General features: G+C 40.8%; 1 protein-coding gene across 14 annotated transcripts in view; it reads left to right on the plus strand.

Moving 5' to 3' along the window:
- The first annotated feature begins 317 nt into the window (after positions 1-317).
- Positions 318-22,366, plus strand: part of ppip5k1a (diphosphoinositol pentakisphosphate kinase 1a) — a 30,251-nt gene continuing 8,202 nt past the window's right edge. For 5 of the 14 annotated variants that reach the window (XM_029428475.1, XM_029428477.1, XM_029428473.1 and 2 more), the window contains exons 1-26: positions 318-410; positions 4,519-5,063; positions 6,118-6,313; positions 7,370-7,460; positions 7,567-7,652; positions 7,735-7,889; positions 8,799-8,900; positions 9,646-9,807; positions 9,902-10,023; positions 10,133-10,234; positions 10,448-10,534; positions 10,625-10,700; positions 10,830-10,939; positions 11,592-11,677; positions 11,770-11,895; positions 12,966-13,087; positions 13,724-13,906; positions 14,676-14,817; positions 14,959-15,182; positions 15,604-15,731; positions 15,840-15,954; positions 16,081-16,188; positions 18,447-18,575; positions 18,664-18,804; positions 19,199-19,292; positions 20,963-21,088. In XM_029428475.1, coding sequence (XP_029284335.1) covers positions 4,920-5,063; positions 6,118-6,313; positions 7,370-7,460; positions 7,567-7,652; positions 7,735-7,889; positions 8,799-8,900; positions 9,646-9,807; positions 9,902-10,023; positions 10,133-10,234; positions 10,448-10,534; positions 10,625-10,700; positions 10,830-10,939; positions 11,592-11,677; positions 11,770-11,895; positions 12,966-13,087; positions 13,724-13,906; positions 14,676-14,817; positions 14,959-15,182; positions 15,604-15,731; positions 15,840-15,954; positions 16,081-16,188; positions 18,447-18,575; positions 18,664-18,804; positions 19,199-19,292; positions 20,963-21,088 — 3,157 coding nt within the window. In that variant the 5' untranslated portion in view covers positions 318-410; positions 4,519-4,919. Of the gene's footprint in view, positions 411-1,768; positions 1,905-4,518; positions 5,064-6,117; positions 6,314-7,369; positions 7,461-7,566; positions 7,653-7,734; positions 7,890-8,798; positions 8,901-9,645; positions 9,808-9,901; positions 10,024-10,132; positions 10,235-10,447; positions 10,535-10,624; positions 10,701-10,829; positions 10,940-11,591; positions 11,678-11,769; positions 11,896-12,965; positions 13,088-13,723; positions 13,907-14,675; positions 14,818-14,958; positions 15,183-15,603; positions 15,732-15,839; positions 15,955-16,080; positions 16,189-18,446; positions 18,576-18,663; positions 18,805-19,198; positions 19,293-20,962; positions 21,089-22,366 lie in introns of those variants that run through there. The other 9 variants (XM_029428482.1, XM_029428476.1, XM_029428483.1 and 6 more) reach the window with 4 other exon arrangements.

A 22,366-nucleotide genomic window follows, 5' to 3' on the forward strand; every position in this document is an offset into this window, starting at 1 on the left:
TAATGTTAGTGTAATAATAACGAGAACACATTGTATTTTATTGTTATTATAGGGAATGCAACATCTCAATATGTAATGTAGCTGTAGGTGTCAAATAAACCAAACAAATTAAATTAAATAAATAAATAAAACTAATTATTTTCTCAGTTTCATCGCTAGAGGCTGCTAACGCCTATCCTCCTTGGGATATTGTTTTGCACGCGAACTGACTTTGCTCGTTGCTTATTGGCTAATGTGCTTTTTCTGTTTACTGTTACGCCTTCACGAAGTCGTCCTCATCTCCTATTGGTTGTGTTGGACGTCGATCACCAGTGCGTCAAACTGGAAAAAATAAGGTTGGTTTTACATGCAAACTGTCAAGAGTAAAGGAAGCGAGCTGATGGCAGCGGTGCAAACCTTCCAGCCACACTGTGAGTTCATTATTTAATGTGACTCGCTGGTAACGGAAATATTATCGACACGCTTCCAGTTGTAAGCCTTAACAATAATACTTGCACAGACAGTTGGTATTTGCTTCAAATGCGGACAAAATGGCACTGGAAGACTTGTTTACATTGCCGACCGTTCGGGGTAGTTGTTAGCTGAATGCTAACATTAGCTAACGTTGGCTAAATGTGTTTTACACTGCTAATATTAACACGAGCTAACGCCACATAACGTTATTCTTAAATTCAACTATCTGTGGTTGGCAATTCAGATTCGTTTTATATACTAAGATTGCCATTCAATTGTTTTATTATTTTGGTTAGCCTAACGTTTAAAAAATATCTACGTGTTCCCTTTCTAGCATCCATTTTCTAAGTTATACAATTGAACATGATGGACTTGTTGCGGTAACGTATCGATGTAACGGTAACAACAACCTGTGGTATAGGTTAGCGTTAACCATCCCGTCAACGCCTAGTTGCTGTATAAGTATTTTTAGTTCAGTTTAACATCCCGCCCTGTGACCTTAATTCATACAGTTAAACATGTCAGCCCCTTTCCATTCGGAACATCAGGTGCATGTATTATTGTTTTTCTCCATGTAATTGTGTATTTGTGTAACTGAGGTGTGTTTCTTTTCCCTTCAGAAATCGTGTAAGGAAAAGATTATGCTTACTGTACAGCAGGTCCAAAGCCAGGATTTTAGAAATACTGAGGTTATTAGTCCAAGCCTCCTAATTGTAATCTTCACTTCCCCTTCTCTCTCTACAGAACATTTTGAACAAACACCAAATACGATCTAACAATGTAGATTAATGCGTGATTTGATTTAGAGCAGAAACAATTAGATGATTAGTCTATTAGTTGATGACAGGAAATGTAACACTACCTGTTGTTAATCGATTCATTGCTTAAGTGTTGACTTTTCAAGTTTTTTTCATTCATTCATTAGGATTTCCTGCTTCTCTTCGTCTGATGTGATACTAAAAATATCATGTATGTTGTTTTGGACTGTCGTACAAAACAATGCATTTAGAACATGTCATCTTGTCATGGACGTTCTTCACAATCCTTTCAAAACTATTTTTAGACCAATTGATTAGCCGATTAATCTGTAATAGATGTCTGTTAGTTGCAACTCTACATTTGATTATATTTGAAAACATTTGTTCTTAATCATTTCACGGCATCAGTTCCCTTGCATGTACAGACTGTTGAAACACTGTTTTCTGAAAGCCTTTTCCACACTGCAAGGAGTAAATATGAAGAGGTGAAATCTTTAATTTATTATTCTTCAAAATAGTCAAAAGTAAAGACACAAAGTATAGAAATGATTGGTATCATCCTTTAAAAAGAAGAACGGAGGTTATCCACGTCAGTGTGGTTCATCACATGGCTATTTGAAAATCAAGGTTTGGCAAGAAATGTCCGCCCACACATCCGCTTCAGTCTGTTCCGATGGCAATCTTAACTGTCAGGTAAAATATATTGGAAACGTTGTCTCCTTAATAACCTACAATTAAACAAGGTTCTGTTGCCCATGAATGAGATGGGGGAGGGGGGGGTGGTTCAGATCCAGTGACACACACTGCAGGAGGTGTCTGAGCCTGCCCCAGCAAGGAGTCCTGAGTCATCTGCTTCAAGGTGTAGAGGTGGTGGTTGAGAAAGCAGAAATTGAGGAAAAGGGAAAGTTTATGAATTATGTGGTGCAATAGATATCCGGAAGCTCAGGAAGTTATTATAATTATTTATGAGATGAAGTGAGTTATATAACTGCGTTTTACTATATTGTCATATCAGCTTATATAAAAAAACAAAAATGTGATTATTCCATTGAAAAAGAAGGAATCACCAACTGTTTTGGTAATAGATCAATTGGTAAAGTATTTTTTTTAAGTCAAAGAACATCAAACATTTCTGATTCCAGTTTCTCAAATTTTAAGATATGCGACTTATTTTTTTCCGTTTTTATATCATTGTAAATGTAATATCTTTGGATGTTTGACTGTTGGTTGGACAAAACATTAACTTTGGCTCTGGTAAACAGCGGTATGTTCTGATATTTTATTGACTGAACAATTAATGAATCTAGGAAATAATAGGTGAATTAATCGATAATAACAAAAAAATTACTTTCCTTTTCTGCGTCCGTGTCTCTTAAGTTATTAAACCTCTTTCAAAACTGGATTGTGTTAAAAATGCATTTTGATGAAGGTTTAAGCGAGATGTAGCTCCTTTTAAAAGTTGACACAATGGGGATACAGGGTTGTCACTCCACAACAACCATGTGTATGTAAACTGCACCCAGGGTCACCTAAACCCCCAAAGTCCCATAAAAAATAAAGAGGACATGACCTCAGCGTCTTCAGTGCGAGCTATTGCCCTGCTCGTGGCTTGAGTAAGAAGGTGTAATAGAAGAGATTAACTAATGCTCAAGCTCTGAAACACTAATCCATTTAGGCATGGAAAGAGTTTATTTTAAATCAACTCGGCGCCAAAATGGGAGTCAGAATGAATTTCTGTATGTGGCTCCAGGCAACAGTTAAACATTTATAATGTAGTAGGCTAATGCTTAACAGACCCCTGTTTTCTTATTTCCATTGCCTTAAATGCATGTGCACAGATGTGACTGACATCAATCATGATACTTTAGTAATAACTATGTTTAGATGGAAAGATAACTCCTCACAAAATATATTTATCTAACACAACTGTCTATCACATAACCTTTAATGATCCTTTCCCAAGAACATTCAATAGGTGGCTGACAGCCGCATGCTTAACTACTTCTTCAGTCACACAAAGGGTTCTTTGAACTGATGTTAGTTTAATGTTCAAATAGTTTGTATTATCGATTAATCTGTGCACTATTATCAAAATAGTTGCAATACATTTTCTTTTGACTGACCTAATAATTAAACTAAACATTTTTGTTACATGTTACACACATGCTTTACTATTATTTGTGAATCCCAGGAAGATTAGCTGAGAACTGCGCCTTTAAGGTCACGGGGACCTTCAACTAAACTGGCAAATTCTGTGGAGGGAACTTTGTCTTTTTGCAGTCTTACTTGTGTTCCCTCAGCTTGCGATCCCCAAGGCTTTGGACAGCTTTGTGTTTGTTTATTATCTCATTTGGACCCCTTCTAGGCTGCTTATGCTCATAACAATATTTTCCACTGCAAATAGTCAGCCTTGACCCTTGAGTGACTGTGCCTGATGGTGAAACGTCTTGTTGATCAGATGGGTGTCTTATAGCGTGCCAGAGAGTAATGAGTAGTTGTGGTTGTTTGTGTACAGTACGACATGTGGTCTTTAGCCTGTCCTGTCTCTATGACGGGCTAATGTTTAGTGGTGATGGAAATGCAGATCAGAGCTGATGCCCCTGCTGTTTTGCGGCACCAGACTGCAGTGTCAGGGTTAAATGTGTAACAGTAGAGTAAGTGCTGGAGGTAATTATTGTTCAAGCACACGACCATTTCTGCTTAAAATGATGGTATATTGGCTGTGATTTGCAATGCCAGACATGGTATTCTTTTTTTAGCTGAAAGACCAAAATTACCCACACAGCTTGGCATAATGAGAGTGTGTTGGAAAGAAACCATCGCACTGAAACGTTTTTATTTATTTATTCATTTACCTTTTTTTAAATTAAATGTAGAAGAAAACAATAGCCTAAATATGACATTTGTTAAGACTTAATAATAATCCACCAAATGTCTCGACTTACAAGTCTGACTAACGTTATCCAAAATAGAAGCAGTGAAAGATGATATACACTGTTTGCCAAACATTGTATCTCATGGAGGTGCTATTCACAGAAATTGTGCCCGCTACGTCTACCTGTATGGCTTTAAAGATTTTAACATTAGGTGTAGTTTGGTAAAATGCACCAACATGTGCACACATAATTTCCTTTCCTCAAGTCCCATGTGTAAACAAACATGGATGATGAGTGTGCAGTATATTTATAGTATGGCTATTGGGAGCGCAGTGAGACTGTAACTTTGATTAGGGGCAATGCAAAATATTACTCAACACCATGAAGCAAAATATACATGAATAATGTTGATTGTTTTGTTTCTCTTGTAGGACTGTCAGTCTTGCATACAAATGGAGGCCAAGACTGTCATCAGATAATTGGAGCTGCAGCCTCCAAGACTTGCTGAAGACTTTTGAGAAACCCAAGCCAGTCATATGAGATGTGAATTAGCTAAATGAAAAATTAGAAACTTGAGTAACGGCATCATTACAGAGGACTGACCAGCACCACCCTCTCTCACATAACCTTTGAGGTTTGAGTGCTCCTCTTTCAGTCTGATTTTGCTCCTCTGCCTCACACACCTTCATCTACCAGCTCTGCTCTCCAGCCCAGGCAGAGTGGACCTGTCCCTCTCCCCAGGCCTCGCGCACTCCCATCGACGGCCCGCTCTGGCGGTGTGTTGGTGTACGATGGTGCGGTGGGACACTGAGGGCTGCCGCGGGGGACTGTGATGTCAGAGACCAACAGCCCGGGCGAGAGCCGGCGTGGCGCTCCCAGATTCTTCGTGGGCTGCGAGGAGGATGAGAGCGAGGTCCTGGAAGATAGCATGAGGACAGACATGGAGCTGTATGAGGACGACGAAGACGCAGACTCGGTGGGATGTTAAACTACATAACCTCTTTACTATCATATATTCCTCCTCTAAAGCTTCAGATTATAAATGAATGATATGTTGAGTCACCAGTAGAAGGCTTTCAGTTAATGTCGTGAACCCTTGGTGGCCATGGTGGAGCTCATCACTTTTTGAGTGAAAGTGTTTCTATAACTTATAAAGAAAGCAGCATGGTGTTCTCAAAAGAGCTCAACAGATATGGTTAATGTCTGTAGGGATTTAACTGGGACCAGATCATTTCACTCAGATCAACTTTTTAATGAGGTGTTCAGTGCGTTTACCTGGACTTCAGTAACTTGGTTACTCAGAGAAACCAGGTTATGCAGAATGCGTCTACTCTTCACATACACCCAACCTTATTTTGGCTTTATGGCTTCATTATTTAACTATACTAGAGATAGAAGACACTGATCAGACAGTTAGAGGACAGACATTCATACACAGCACAGAAGTATCTGAATTTTACAAATACTCAGCTCATCAGTGGAAACTCACTTATTTAGTCTACTTTGTGTTCATCTCATTTGATTAATATATATATTTTAAAACAAACTATCACATCTCACCTTTTCTCCCGCAGTGATTATTTCTTGTTGCGATGTCGACCAAAAACCAGATGATTTGTATATTGTACACCAACTTCAGGAGAAATCTATCCAAACGGACTGAATGTGACTGTTCGCTCGGAGCCAGTCAATAGTCTTGTTGCAAATAACTAGTGTAGTGTATAGCCACTGCAAGTTAACATTGGTTGCTTTGGTGAATTAGTCAGCTTTATAGTAGTTAACAGACTGGAGCGTTGGGCTACAAACGAGACAAGTCATTGTAGTGTACATGTTGGAACAAAATAACCTTTAAAGACTGGATGGTGCTATCAAATGTTCAACAAATGTCTCCCCACTACAGCAATCTATTTCAGTCACTTCTTCAGCATGAGCTTTTATGGGAGATTCTTGGGAAAAGCTCTCATTGTCTCTCTTGCTTCCTCAGACAGATTGTTGAAATGTTGCCCTCCCACTCTCTTTTTCTTGTTCAGCCCCCGGAGCGACAGATTGTTGTAGGGATCTGCTGCATGATGAAGAAGTCCAAGTCTAAGCCAATGACCCAGATCCTGGAGAGGCTGTGTAAGTTCGAGTACATCACTGTGGTCATCTTCCCCGAGGACGCCATCCTCAATGAGACCGTGGACAAATGGCCTCTCTGTGACTGCCTCATCTCCTTCCACTCCAAGGGTACAAAACACACACGCATACACACATATACAGGCATACATAGTGATCTCTGTGGGTCTTTATTATATCTGAATTATGTTTAATTTGTTTCCTACAGAGGCGATATCGATGTCCCGATTAAAAAGCTGTATCAAACAAAATCTAATAAATCTACATGCACATGTTGCATATTTGCGTGGGATAAAGGCTATATGTGTAGTACACAAGGATTTGTAGTGAGGCCGGGAAGAGCATTTGCTTTGTTTTGAATTATAATTATATGTATTCGACCACTGTTTGCTTCCTTGTGACGCAGACTCTATTGTGGTCAAAAACATTTACGTGTTTTAGAAGTTTTTCAAGTTTCTCACTAAATCCAAGTAACAGACTGTCAGACAGAGCCCTGGAGAGAGTTCAATCGATCAGCTATAGCGTTACAGATGGTAACTGATTTTACTGCCGCTGTACACTTGTGGGAGATTTGTACAATAGGATGTGTGATCTGGTTTGGAGGTTTAGATCGTTTTTAATTTAATAACCTTTAAACGTATTGTATTACCCGAGGGAGAGAGGAAGAGCACACTCATGTGAACAAGAAAGAGTGCAAGTATGAAACACGCAGAACGAATGTGGTTACGTCTCGTGTATGAAATGTCTGTGTCCTTTTATAAACTATGATAATCTGGTCATGGGTCACATCTCTCGTGCCATCGCCCTTCTTCTTCCTCTCTTTGTAGTTGTCGCACACATTGAACTGAAGTTACATCCAGTAACTACTCTTTTTTATTTGTGATTTTTTTTGTTTCTTCTTCTTTCTTTTTTTGGGGTGGCAAAGATTTAGCTGCGGAAAACTGCTGTCTGTGTGATCACATGGGCTTCTTACCAACTGCCCAGCATTTACACACTCACTGAGTGCCAGCCTGTCTTGTAATACAATGTGAGCATTATGTTCAGAGTGGTTCTGTTTTCTCTAACAACGTCTCAGTAGCCATAACTCTGAACTCGTTTCCCCTTATTATCAACATCATATTTTCTATGAGCTTTATTTATTGAATCATTTCTCTGCATGTAAACCAGGATTCCCGCTGGACAAGGCGGTGAGCTATGCCAAACTGAGAAACCCTATGCTCCTCAATGACCTGAACATGCAGTACTACATACAGGACAGGTACTTACACATCCAGTGTTTGGTGAAAATTATGCATGCGAAGCAAAGTGAGGTTGAGAATAAAATAACCATTGTTTATTTATTTATGTTGGGTTATTTTCAACAGGAGAGAAGTGTATCGCATCCTGCAGGAGGAAGGGATTGATCTACCGCGCTATGCTGTGCTGAACCGTGACCCAGATAAACCAGATGGTCAGTCTGCAAGTGTCATCTATGTATATTTTAAGGGTTAATGATAAGGGGCTTACAGAAGCATTTTCTCTGTGTGTCTCAGAGTGTAACCTGGTGGAAGGAGAGGACCACGTGGAGGTGAACGGAGAGATATTCCAAAAGCCTTTTGTTGAGAAGCCTGTCTGCGCTGAGGACCACAACGTCTACATCTACTACCCCACCTCTGCTGGCGGTGGCAGCCAGCGACTTTTCAGAAAGGTCCTTGTTTTGGCCATTGTGGCTTGTTTTTCAGTCTATAATGCAACACTACTTAAGTTAAATAATTGGTGGCAAGATGGGATGAAACTGGCATCTGATAACAAAAGAAATCCAAAAATCACATGTCCTGCAACATCCGAAAACTGTCCCGTCAACACCAGATTACTGTTGCCATAATGACCACTTTCAACAACCACTTCATTAATACATAAACACAGAATTAGTAGGATTTTCCTAAAAAAACTAAGTACTGTATAAAGTAATACAAAAAGAATCCCTCTCAATCAGCATTTATGACCCACTAGAAGTGTGTGGCGCTGGCTGTATCAGCAGTTTTCTGGTAAGCAAATAAACAATGGTAATCTATGTGGCTGGCTAAAAAAATTTTTTTTATTAACTTTCGGGTCGTTTCTGGGCATCAACATCTATAAAAACGTAGGAACTAGGTGCGAGGTTGTGTGCATGCATCTAAGAGAATGCAATGAAAATTGCGGACACAACGCTGGAAAGACGCAAATATAGGGAGGTGAAACGCCAAGAAGTCAAAGCTCGTTTTAGATGAGAGGGAATCTGGTGTTGGCTTTTACCCACTGGTGAGCACCCTATCCCTAACAGTGGTCAGGGCAACAAATCCAACTCATTCTGCCTTTGATTGTTAGCGTTGTAGCTAAAACAACAGAACAGACTCAAAGACACCAGGCATCAGTCTGCACCACGTAATGGCTTGTTATGTAATGATACATGAGTCTGTTGCTCTGCCAGAGAAAGAGCGTCATCATAAATCAAAAACACTGTGTCCTTTAATGATGGATGTTATTGAGACGATTCAGAGTGCATGGTTGCACTGGGGAGAAACAGCTGTGTTTTTCAGAATGACAACATTTTTCACTCACTGTGGGATTTGTGTAGATCGGGAGCCGGAGCAGTGTGTACTCACCAGAGAGCAGCGTGAGGAAGACGGGCTCTTACATCTATGAAGAGTTCATGCCAACAGATGGCACCGATGTTAAGGTACAGTATGGACTGAGTGTTGATTAGAATTTCAGGCGGCCCTTTTGTAGACCATTTATTTTCCCCATTGGATCGGCATGAAACTGCCCTTTGAATCATCAGTACACAAGACAACAACGGCCTTTCCAAATATCTGGTTCTATGATCTATAGTGGTAAGCACAAGCCTGTTTACATAAAGAGCCAAGCTGCAGCAAAAAACACCCAATCACCTCGCCTAGCATGGTAAGACTACAGTGTTGAAAACATTTTAAACAAAATCCATTTGTTTTTTAATTCCAGGTCAAATGTGGATGAATTCATCAACTGCTGCAACATGTTTTGTCCTCAACTGCATCAACAAAGTGTTTTGAACTTTGATTTGCACCTCTGACTGCCGTCCTATTCCTGGCAGCCACGCCCAAAGCTCGTGTGTGGTAGAATTTAGAGCTGTCCACCACAATATACTTGTGGCAAACACATTATTTCTCAAACAAAGTTGAAGTAATTAAAACTATCATAAACTTCGGTCTCAATTTCATCCGGCAGAGTTCTGTGTTTCTATGTTGAGTAACATTGTGGATATTGTTTGAAGAAACATTTAAAATGGTCATACAGAATGGGGAAAGTACTTCTTACACTTCACAGCTCTATTATGGTCATCTTTGTGTTTTGGGACAATAAGTTTAGTCAGTGCAACCCACAGAATTAACTTTTAGATTGAGAGTGACTGAGAGGACGTCTGGCGATGCTTCATGTGCCCTCAGGTGTACACTGTGGGCCCTGACTACGCTCATGCTGAGGCTCGGAAGTCCCCTGCTCTGGACGGGAAGGTGGAGAGAGACAGCGAGGGGAAGGAGGTCCGCTACCCCGTCATGCTCTCAGCCATGGAGAAACTGGTGGCCCGGAAGGTCTGCCTAGCATTCAAGGTGAGCAAAGGCTTTGTCTTGAAGAAGTCTGGTTTGTCCCAGTTTACTGTTTCCTTCGTTGTGGAGTGTGAACTGTGTCCTCCTCTCACTGCAGCAAACCGTGTGTGGCTTCGATCTTCTCCGAGCCAATGGACACTCCTATGTGTGTGATGTCAATGGTTTCAGTTTTGTGAAGAACTCAATGAAGTACTATGACGACTGCGCCAAGATCCTCGGGTACCACATTAATTTGTTGTCATTCTTTAAACCATTTTCTCCTAAAGTTGCTTTGGTTTGTTTCTCGTTCAGATCGGCTGACTAGTTGTGTGTCTTCATGGCTCTTTAGGAACATCGTGATGCGTGAGCTGGCTCCTCAGTTTCAGATTCCTTGGTCCATCCCTACTGAGGCAGAGGACATCCCTATTGTTCCCACTACGTCAGGGACCATGTGAGTCAGAACATTAGTTAATTTAAGCAGTATGTGAAGTTACCTTTTGACATCAGCACCGCAGACATAAATATTATTAAGTTGTATTGCATCGCTTTGTGTCTTAAATTTGTTTTGTAAAATGTAACATTTTTCAAGGTCTCAGTCAAACGGACACAACAGTCCATTTATGGGATGTTACTGTTGATGTTAACTTACTCTTGCACTCCTCAGGATGGAGCTACGCTGTGTCATCGCTGTCATCCGACACGGAGACAGAACGCCCAAACAGAAGATGAAGATGGAAGTTCGCAACCCCATGTAGGACATCTCTGTTCTTGCCTTCCGTTTCACTACAAAGTCAGTAGAAAGACTTTTCATTAATTAGAAGTTTGTCTCTGATTCATCCAGGTTCTTTGATCTATTTGAAAAATATGGAGGATACAAAACTGGGAAATTAAAGCTGAAGAAGCCAAAACAACTGCAGGTAACAATAAGTCAGACAAAGGTTAAGTAGGTTTGACCTTGTAATGCCTAACGCACATATCTCCCAGCCTTTGTGTGATTAACTTTATGTGCGAGATCTCTGACCGCTTGTTACTCTGACCCTGAACAGGAGGTGCTGGACATCACACGCCAGTTGTTAGCAGAACTGGGACAGCACAATGACTGCGAGATAGAAGAGAAGAAGTCCAAACTGGAGCAGCTGAAGACTGTTCTGGAAATGTGAGTGAAGTGAAGTGTTACTTTATTGAGCATTAGTCCCCAATCTCATATTCATTTAGTTCATTTCTAGGTTGTTTCATCAAATTGATGGACTGCAAAAAGGAATGACAGATTTTGTAATGCATACTGGTGGTTTAGAGAACTTGGAAACTGTGCAATAACTCCAATGATTAAGTTTATTTTAAAATGAGTATTAATAAGATGATTTTGTATTTGTTCACTGACTTGCATAGCCTCGCTTTCTGGAGCTCACCATCCTGTTGAATTTACTGAAAGTGGTTGGGACAGAGTTTCCTAAGTGTCTTTGGCTTCCTCCCGTGCTTATCAGTGACAAATGAGTTTTTAAAAGGTCACCATCTGCCGTACACAAATCCAAGAACCTTTGATGTGTTATGTCTGCCGTGTATGTCCTGTAAACAGCCTCTACGCAGAAGAAACATTAGGGCAATTGTTTTTGTCAAACGTTGTTATATGCCCAGATTATGAAGGCACAACATGTATCAAAGGGAATTCTCATGCCCAACGTTATCATTAGTAAGGGCAAGTCCCACATTTTGTTAACCGAGGTAAAAGAAGGTATAGAATGATGTTTATCCATCCAAGCTTTGGCTTTTAATGACTCCAGATTTGTTTTGTGTTCTTGCTAATGAAGGTATGGCCATTTCTCGGGGATCAACAGAAAAGTGCAACTAACTTACCTGCCCCATGGGCAGCCTAAAACCTCAAGTGAGGAAGAAGGTAGGAAGAAATTAAAAGCACATGTTTCAAGCATAAGCAGGTCAAAATACTGAAGCGAGTGTGAACTTGGATCCTCTGGATTTGGTTTTCAGACACGCGTAAGGAAGGTCCATCTCTGCTGCTGGTGCTGAAGTGGGGAGGAGAGCTGACTCCTGCTGGCAGAGTTCAGGCTGAGGAGCTGGGAAGGGCTTTCCGCTGTATGTACCCCGGAGGTCAAGGTGAGACACACGGCATGTTTTTCTATTGAAAAAACATCATGTAGTATTTCATTCCTCTAGCTGTAATTTAAAAACACCTTTGACCACTTGCCCCTCCAGGATCGTATAAGTATGTATTTTGTTGGTCAAGGAGATGATATAAAAGTTAAATCATCAGCAACAAATGCAGTAAATTCACAAGCACAGAAACGGCTTCACATGCAAACCACCATCATCACTGCTGTTGTTACTACAACAAGAGGCTGTGGCCTCATACTTGACACTTTTAATTGCTTATTGTGCCACTACAGCGAATAGCTACTGATCCATATGAGGTCAGAACGCGAAGAGGGTCACAAGTGGGTCAGAAGTACCATTTAATTTCTGTGTTTCAGGAAAATCCACATAAACAAATTGTATTAATGTTTATTATCACATACACATATAGATTGATGCTTCAACATAGGGTATTTATAGTGTGTAAAACATGTTGTTATACACATTTATTTAATGAACTATCTTAAAATAATTTTGTATTTTAAATGTGTGCTGCCTACACACAGCTCATCTCTTTATTTCTGCTGTTCTCATTACTTACGTCTGTTCTAACACAGTGGGGCTCTTCAGGACAGTACATGTGCACATATTACAGATCAAAGGAGTGACTTTAACCAAAGGAAACAAGATATCACAGTGATGGAGTCGAACTCTGGCTTTATAGAAAAGAGAGAAAAAAGGGAATATGAGGATTTAAAAGTAAAAACGCATAAAGGATGTTTTGGCTCTCTTGCCAGAGAACATGAGATGTTAGGACAGAGAAGTGAACAAATATAACCTGGACAAGGAAAGTGACACTCTTCATTAAAGCAAACAATCCCAGGATGTTTTACTTCAGTTACAAATGTGTCGCAGAGGTGCAAAGCGTTCCGGTATTTGTTGTTCAAACGCGGTAGATGTCTATGAAGGAAGAGATCCCAGTCAGTTTGTATTCAGGTGGTGTCATCTGATCACAAACTGTGCTTGACTTTTTAACCAGCAACATCTGTGTCTGCGTATTCACTCACGTTGTTGTTGGCACTATGTTTCTGTAGGAGACTATGCTGGATTTCCAGGCTGTGGGTTACTGCGGTTACATAGCACCTACAGGCACGACCTGAAGATATATGCGTCCGATGAAGGCCGGGTGCAGATGACGGCAGCAGCTTTTGCAAAGGTGTGTAGTATTCGAGTGTTCGAAGAGCTCCATACAAGATGGACATTTCTTTGCTGTTGCTCGGCATCGTCGGTGATGCAAACAACAAGGATTCAAACTACGGCCAGGTGAAGCCTTTGAACTTCTTGTAACCACCAAGCGGTTACATATTTCATTTACAATTACAGGAGGTGCATCTTTGTCTACAGGAATGCTTTCAGCTGTGTAAGTCTAGAATAAATAGAACACACATTGTAGTTAAAAGAAGCTGGGATCAACTTCTTAGTTGAATAGAAAGAAATCAGCGCCTCCTGCAGACCCTCAAAGGACTTCGTAATATTTGTCTTTTAGATATTCACAGCTTCTTCAGATGAGAAGTGACTGCTGAGTGACGTCCACTACTGTCGGCTGTTGATTTGTAATGACTGTTAGACTAAGGTGTTACCATATTATTTGGCAAAATGTGTGTGATACTGTATATTTATTTAGTGTAGAAATAACTCCATGTCAACAAGATCAGTCATGCCACAAAATGTTTTGTTTTCTAAGTCCCAGTACAGCAGCTCATGCTCTGTCATTTGCAAGATATCAAAGTATTGGACACACGGTTGACAAATTATCTAATCTTATCTTTAATGCGTTTGTGTGTGTGATCAGGGTTTGCTGGCTCTGGAGGGTGAGCTGACACCCATCCTGGTGCAGATGGTGAAGAGCGCCAACATGAACGGACTGCTGGACAACGACAGCGACTCGCTGAGCAGCTGCCAGCACCGCGTCAAGGCCCGACTCCACGAGATTCTGCAGAAGGACAGGGACTTCAACGACGAGGATTTCGACAGGGTGAATAGCTCACTGTGTTTAGCACTCTCGTCTGACCTTTTGTCTTCTCTGTGAGGGAGAGAGGGAGGAAAACAACATGGAGAAAACTGTTGTTAGCCAGTGGGTTTTACACAGGAAGCACATGTGAGGTCTTGCAGCATATGTCATGACCTTTTTATGTGGATGTTTTTGGATACAATATTTAACAAATGCAACTTTGCAAGTTCAGTCTGTAGATCAAAAAATCTTCCTGCAGTGAATTAATTCAATTGCACAAGTTGAGCTGCTCACAGGCTCACGTACTATTTTGTGTGTGTGTGTGCGTGCGTGTGTGTGTGTGTGTGTGTGTGTGTGTGTGTGTGTGTGTGCATGTTTAAAATCTCCCCACTACACTTACTCCTCCCAAACTGTATCTTTAAATAGTAATGTATTCTCACTTCTCTACAAACCTACTTATTAACGTATGTTTCTTTGACAAATGTTTCCCACAGTAATCGTTAGACTGAGAGAATGATACTTAGAGACGGACGGACGGACGGGGGTACCTTTCAGCCTAATTGTCTGTGACCATATCTCCTTTGATCATTCAGAGGATTACTAACATGTTATAATGAAAGCAGAAAGGATTGTAATTCTTCAGCTAACAGTTTGCAGATTAATTACTTTTCAAAGGTTTAGCTGCTTTGGGCTTTTGAGGTCTTTGTTATGTGAACGCCGTCACTATTTGTTTGTCCTGTGTGATTGGCTTTTTCATTAAAGTGCTTTTCTTCTTCTTGTATGTGTGTGACAGCTGGCCCCGACCTCTAGTGACTCTTTGGTGAATTCAATGAAGATAGTTGAGAACCCAGTGGCCACATGTGACCAGGTCTACGCCCTCATTCAGAGCCTCACCTCCCAGATCCGCAAGAGGATGGAAGACCCCAAGTCAGCTGGTGAGTGAAAATCCTCCTGATGAGTTTGCATGCCTGATGTGTAGATAGATATATATTTGATGTTTGTAAAAGCCTTCCTATCAAAATCAACTTATTTTTAGTTTATCACATGTAATGTTAAGTAATCTTTTCTCTCACCAGACCTGCAGCTGTACCACAGTGAGACACTGGAGCTAATGCTGCAGCGCTGGTCCAAACTCGAGAGAGACTTCCGCATGAAGAACGGCCGCTACGACATCAGTAAAATACCTGACATATACGACTGTGTGAAGTACGATGTCATCCATAACTCTACTCTGGGCCTGGAGGACACACTGGAGCTGTTCAGACTGTCCCGAGCTTTGGCCGACATCGTCATCCCACAGGTGAGAGAGAGGGGAGGGAGTTCAGGTAGAGAGGCGACGGCTGTTACATCTGGTCTACTGCAAAGAAACATTGTTAAGGATCGTTTCAGTTTTTTGAATAGAGATAAACTGAGAGAAGGAAAGTAGAGTTGCTAGATTTATTATTTAACTTCTGCACAAAATGTTTTATTATTTGGACTTTCATTCACATTTATGCAAATGAAAATATAGTAACTATGCTGAAGCATGAATGAAAATAAAATCTAACCTAATGTTCTATATCATTTAACATTATCTTCCGCATCACCCTGTGACTTCTTCGAGACCAATGAACTGGTTTAATATACTGTGAAACAAGGAATTTACACCCAAAAGTTACCAAAGGTATTATCTCTTCAGGGGCTGTGTTGTATGTTTAGCTCATTTCTATGTGTTTTTGCAGGAATATGGCATAAATAGAGTGGAGAAATTGGACATAGCATACACCCACTGCCTCCCACTGGTCAGAAAGATCCAGCTTGACCTGCAGAGGACCCACGAGGACGAGTCTGTCAACAAACTGCACCCTCTGTGAGTACATTTAATTCAATACGAGGCTGTTTACATGGGAAATGACGGGAATGGATGACTTGATAAGAATATTTTGGAGCATCTAGTACAGCAGTGTCTTGTCCGCAGGTACTCTCGCGGAGTGATGTCTCCTGGGCGCCATGTCAGGACACGTTTATATTTCACGAGTGAGAGTCACGTCCACTCCCTGCTCAGCATTTTCCGCTATGGAGGCTTGCTCGATGTAAGCAATCAAACATCAATACTACACAACTTTGAATGTTTCTCAGATGCAGGTTAAAGTTAAAAGTGTCTGTGTGTGTGTCTGTGTCTGTGTCTGTGTCTGTGTCTGTGTCTGTGTCTGTGATAGGAGGAGAAGGACCAGCAGTGGAAGCGTGCCATGGATTACCTCAGTGCTGTCTCTGAACTCAACTACATGACTCAGATTGTCATCATGCTGTATGAGGACAACAATAAGGTAGTGTTTTTGTTGGCTTGTTTATTAACTTTGTTTATGTACAGCAGTGTTACTCATTGCGCGGCTCGTGAGCCTCCTGCGGCTCGCCAAGCTTTAATTGGTGGCTCGCGTGGCAGTGGGCTAAATAAAGGGGTGATAGATATGATTATGGCAGTCAATACAGATATTTATAAAGACACTAAAAACAAGCAGGGCTATTACATATAACACATTAGAACACTGAAAGTGTCTGCTCTATTAGCCTACAAATGATTGATAATAATAATTGATAAAAGATGCTAATATAGACGAGAAACAAGATATTTAAACTTGCTCAGCGGAACACGGACTCACTGCGGAGTTGCCCGTTTTGGTGGTCTATCAGCACTACAATGGTGAATGTGCTCTTGGACGGGTAGATACGTGGTGGGCTAGTATAGAAATAAATCAACTTAAGCTCATTACAAATATGTTATCATAAGCATGCTTATGAATATGGACATTTGCTAAAAAATAATTTATATCGCTAAATTTGAACATTTAAATTGGAGGATACTACGACCAACCTGGCACTTCATACTCGCGTTAGCTTGGCTCCGGTCGACTCGTTTCACCATTTCATGCTAGTTAGCGCGTGTTTCTACGGACGTAAAATGGATCGATTTCTTATAATAGTTGCACACCAGGTGGACAGAAACAAAGCTTGACAAACGAGGGAAATTAAGATTTGGCTTTGGAGCATCAAACCACAGCGGAAGTCGAGCGGAAGATGCTGGAGATGTGGTTTGTGGACAGACAACAGCTGCTCCCGTTAAAAAAAGAAAGGTACGAGCCATACAAGACGAGCAAAGGAAATTTCAAGACAAGTGGACAGAGGAGTTTTTATTTGTCCTCAACAAGTCGAACCCTTCGTGCTTAATGTGCAAACAAACCCGCTCTGGTTTCAAGAGAAGTCATTTGGAGCCACATTTCTAAACGACGCATCCACTATTCAACGAAACTTACGCACCTGGAAGAGAAATTAGTAAATAAATAAAAATAAAATAGAGCAGCTTTCTTCTTCTCTTTCTGGACAACAAAGGCTCGTACACAGGACAACTAATACAGCTGAACGATTAACTGAGGCATCTTTTGAGATCGCATGTATTTTGGCTCGGGCAAAAGAAACCTTCTCGGTCTCATAAATTGTGAAAGAGATTCAACAGAAATGTTTTGCAGAGTTTGACAACATCATCCCAGTATTAAGGTAATCCTGCTTTTAATGAATGCATTGGTTGGCTGCATTGCATATTGTATGTTCTGGGTGAGATGACAGATTAATAAGCAGACAGGCTTTTTATGACTGGATGTAGCTTTTCATACTTTGCGGTAAAAGTGGCTCCTATTGACTTTGTCCTATCAATGCGGCTCTCATGTAAAAAATAGTGAAGACCACTGATGTATAGCCACCTTGGCACATGGCCTCCATGACATTGTATTGTCCTGGTAGCCACCGTCTGTCCATCTGTCTTTGGGTGTTTACATTTGTATACGTTTAAAAAGTATAAACTCTACGCACTTGTAAACTATAAGGGCGCTCGGATAGTGCAGACCTCCACAGTCTGTTTCAATTGGTAAACAATGATGAGTTTATTCGCCCTGTGATTCGGTTTTGCTCAAATTGAATGCATTCTCTCTTGGTCCATGCTTCACCCTTCTACCAAGTTTCATGCAAATCAGTCCAGTAGTTTTTCCATAATCCTGCAGAGAAACGGACAAACTGAACCGAAAACGTAACCTCCTCGGCAGAGGTAAAGAGGGCACTTGTTCTCAATGTGTAAATTAAAGGTTAAATAAATGAATGAACGGGACACTACATACGCTTCATTCTTGCTCAACAATTTCCCTCTGTAGAGATAATCTTAATAAGAATTTAAGGACCGGCTACATAAACTGGCCTGTTATTAGCATTGAACCTCAGTACGTTTGGGAACAAAATGTGTCCTTGAAAACCGAAAGAATCACAAGCTGTCATCCAATGCTCACTGAGCTTTGTACCCTCCTCTTCTTATTCTTTAAACTCTGTGGTTTAAATAATTTTACCAGTTTATAGTTACTTTTGTTCAGGCAAAGTTATTGTGTGGCTGCTGGCAAAACGTAAACAAAATGTAACAATTGGGAGAATATTTTATGTTCTTCGACATACAATATACGAAAATGTAATATTTCATGTAGGTATCATATTGGAGATGACAATGAAACATTAACAAAGGGTATGTCTAATATCCCTGCCCCTAAAGGACCTGGCCTCTGAGGAACGCTTCCACGTAGAGCTTCACTTCAGCCCTGGTGTCAAAGGCGTTGAGGAGGAAGAGAACGCACCAACCGGCTTTGGCTTCAGGCCCGCTTCTGCAGAGGTAGCACGGCAGGTAGAATCCCGTTCAAACATTGTGTCTGTGTTTTTGTTCTGCAGATAGCAGTATATGTATTCTCTCCTTATTCTCTCTGCTCATTCAGAACGGGCAGAAACAGACCGACCCCGGCAGCATGGAGGACCTCTCACGAGATGAGACCGACCGCGCCGTGCCGCTGTCTGAGCCAATCACCATTCAGAGGAGGTCCCCGCTCATACGCAACCATAAGACTGGATCCATGGAGGTGATGCAGACTCGTTACACCAGAATCCTGTTTCTGAAATCAGTTGCTTTCATTGTGGACTTGAAGACTTACAGTTTGCTAATGAAAGCTACTATCAAACATCAAATCGCTCGTGTGATTAGCTGTTTAGATGCATCTGTGTAGTTTCTTATAAAATCATTGGTTTTATAGACCCAGAGCTTCTCTTCTATGATTTTGGTCTCATCTTGTCCACGGTCATAATTTATTTTGCAAACAAACAGCCAGCAGTGGAGACCGGAGCAAGATATCCAATACATTCAAGCTGGCCTGTTACCTCTGTCTGAGGGTTGTGTCTGTGTCTGTGTGTGTCTGTGTGTGTGCCTGTGTGTGTGCGCCTGTGTGTGTGTGTGTCTGTCTGTCTTTTTACCTCCAGGTTTTGTCAGAGACATCATCCTCCAAAGTAGGCAGTTATCGCCTCTTCTCGTTATGCTCACGTCAATCCCCCGAGATGAAACAAAGTGGATTAGGTAAGTGTCATAATGCACAGTTTCCATGGTAACTGTATGTAAAATGGCTGAGTGATCGAGAGGGGAGAGGATGACCTTTGATCTGGAAGAATATTATCACTAATGAAAATATTTAGAGGTGTCACGATTCTCCAGATCTATGATTCGAGTTTCTATTTAAACCTTTTTTCCAGCTCTGCCATTGTTCGAGTCTTGATGTGTAAATGTCAACATATCATTGGTGTTATGCCTTCTGAACATATTTAGAAAGGTATTCTATATGGTATCAAGCTGTTATATCCACCATATGTTTCTGGGGAGTGTGGGCTACTACACTACGGCCATATGGTCAAATTTAAAAATGAATTCAGAATGTAATAACTTATTTCACCAGTCAAAGGGAAACACTGAAAACAAACAGTAGGTGGCAGAAGGGCTATCGGTAAACTGCCCTGTGTTGTCTTTTAGCTCCTTTGAACTGAACAAATAAAATACTGGAAGAATCCCAGATTCTTCTTTTGATTAATGAAAAGCTCAATTTGATATATTTTCGATTTTAGCATCGAAATCGTGACGCCCCTAAAATAATACACTGATTGCTGTTTGGACTGTGTGTGGAATGTGTGTAAGCAGCTGCTCTTAACTTCATTTCTCCAGATGGAGATATATATGTGTGATGTATATGTGTGATGTATGTGTGTGTGTGTCATTATTACATTTTAAAACTTTAATTCATAATTCAAAGGCAGTACCATGGTCCAGTTTGCATTTTGCACGGGGAATCTCCAATCAGAATTGTGTTATGATTCCAACACTGTAGTTGATCTTTGTCTGGAAGATGAGCTCAGTGTTTTTTATGTGCTCTCAACGTAGAGTTGTTTTGCATAAAGAAGTTAGTCAATTGTGCCATTGTTTTCCACTCCATTCATGTGAACTAAAAGTGATGAGAATCCTCTTTGTGTACCACGTTCAGATCCTCTACTCAGGCGGTAAATTCTATTCAGAGTTGAAGTGTCAATATTTATGCAGCTCCATACAGATTAACATGCCACTGCCTCCTCTTTGCACCGCAGTAATCCTCAGATCATTTCTCCCTTCCACGTGGTGCAGTCTCAGCTGTCTAAAACATCAGAGATGCACATCACATTTTGGCGTCAGTCCCTCAGAATTAAAGAACCATTTTCGGAGCCGCCGTTTTGCGCTGAGGTTCAACAGTTGTGGAGCAGATTTCATAAAGACCGATCTAATTCTGTTGCCTCTATTTTCTCTTTCCATGCTGCTTTTTTGCGTTCTTTGTTTGGACATACTAATGTCAAAAAGCATTCTGGGAAATGTAGGAAATCAATAAGTGTAGAGAAAGAGGGATCATAGAAGCACAAAAGCGCACTTAAAATACATAAAATGTGTCACAAATTGTTAAGAAATGGATTTTTCCTTTCAGCCCCATTGCCTTACATAGTGGCTAAACTTAAAAAACTTTCTCCAGCCTCTTGTGAGGAGCGCAGATGCGGACAGAGAGATGTTTTACAAGATGCCTGGTCTCCTTTGGGTCCTTGAGTCTGCTTGTCCGTCTCTTTTTCTCTGTTTTTCTGTCTCTTTTTCTCTCTTTCTCTGTCTCTCTCTGGATAGTTGTTTGAATAACAGCATGATATGTAGTGGTGACTAACCCCCCCACCCCGCCCCCCTCGCAGGCTCTCAGTGCGCCGGGCTCTTCAGCACCACTGTCCTAGGTGGGTCCTCTAGCGCCCCTAACCTGCAGGACTACGCACGCGCACATCGCAAAAAATTCTCCACCGGCAGTCTGTCCTACAAAGACGGTACGTGTTCGAGACTGCGCTCCTTCACAAACCTGCACAGGGCAACAGCAGATCAGTGTCTTTCACATTTCAACTTAGTCCTAACATAGTAAATATCTTACGTTTGACATCCTGAGCGATGGCCCGTGGTGAAGCTGGGCACATAAGTACATTTAGTAGAAATGTGTACTGTAGAGGTTTAGTATGAGCAAGTATAGATTATTGTAGTTAGAAAATAACAGCAGTAGAACTTAACTGTGAGAAAAGTGAGAATTAAGAAGGAATACACATCATGTATGCTCATACAGGTCTTTTATAATTGTAGTACTTTCTTTATATTTTTTAGACTTCATATTCATTCTAGCCACCACAACCACTGGATTCTTCCATCTTATTTATTTTCCTTCTCCACACCACTTGGTGTATTTTGTTTTTTTTAGCAGTGTGCTTTCTCAGACACAATTTAGATTTATTCCTGTGCTTAAAATGATCACGTGATTCAGTTCCCGCCCTGCTATTGGTTGTCAGCAGATGGACCTTTGTGATACTGAAATGATGCTTGAACATGTGGAGATAGACCTTTGTAGATCTCACTGAAATATATACAAAATCTGCATAAATGAGTGATGCAGATAGACCCTGTTAACGTTAAAGCCGTTTGAGACGTAGACCTCAAATGTGTCCAATTTGTCAGATAGACCTCGTTAACCCTCAGTTGACGAAGTGTTATTTAGAATAGCACAAGCAACACCAACTTCAGTGTCTTATAGTCGAGTAATGTAAACGTCCGCTTGGTTTGAAAGAACTACTGCATGTATAAAGCAACTGTTCATCAGTACATTACCTGTTAACTGCCCCTCATTCTCAAAATCATAATGTTTTATTTCATGATACATGGCTGCACTGACTTCCTATTAAAGTCTGTTCAGTGGTTGTAAATGTAATACAATCACGTTTATATTTCTGCCAGTTAGAATCACTAGTGGAGTTTTTGGTATCGCTGCTGACATAAGAAACATTCATGATACTTCGAGGAGAAACATGATTATCGGATGTTATATATTTGGACTCAATAGCAGAAGTCATACAGCAATTTTCCATTCTCATCATCCACTCTTAATTTCTTCTGAACATATCTGCTGATGGAGTTAGAAAGCTAGTGCTGTAACTGTGCCAGATATTATTCAAACAGACTTTTGAATAATATCATATGTGAAAAGGACCAGTCGATATTAAATCCTAGGGCGTAATGATGCATCAAAACATGGCCACCACGCTTGGCCCTGCTGTCTGTTGTCA

Source organism: Cottoperca gobio, chromosome 3 (genome assembly GCF_900634415.1).
Source record: "Cottoperca gobio chromosome 3, fCotGob3.1, whole genome shotgun sequence".
Taxonomy (NCBI): Eukaryota; Metazoa; Chordata; class Actinopteri; order Perciformes; family Bovichtidae; genus Cottoperca; species Cottoperca gobio.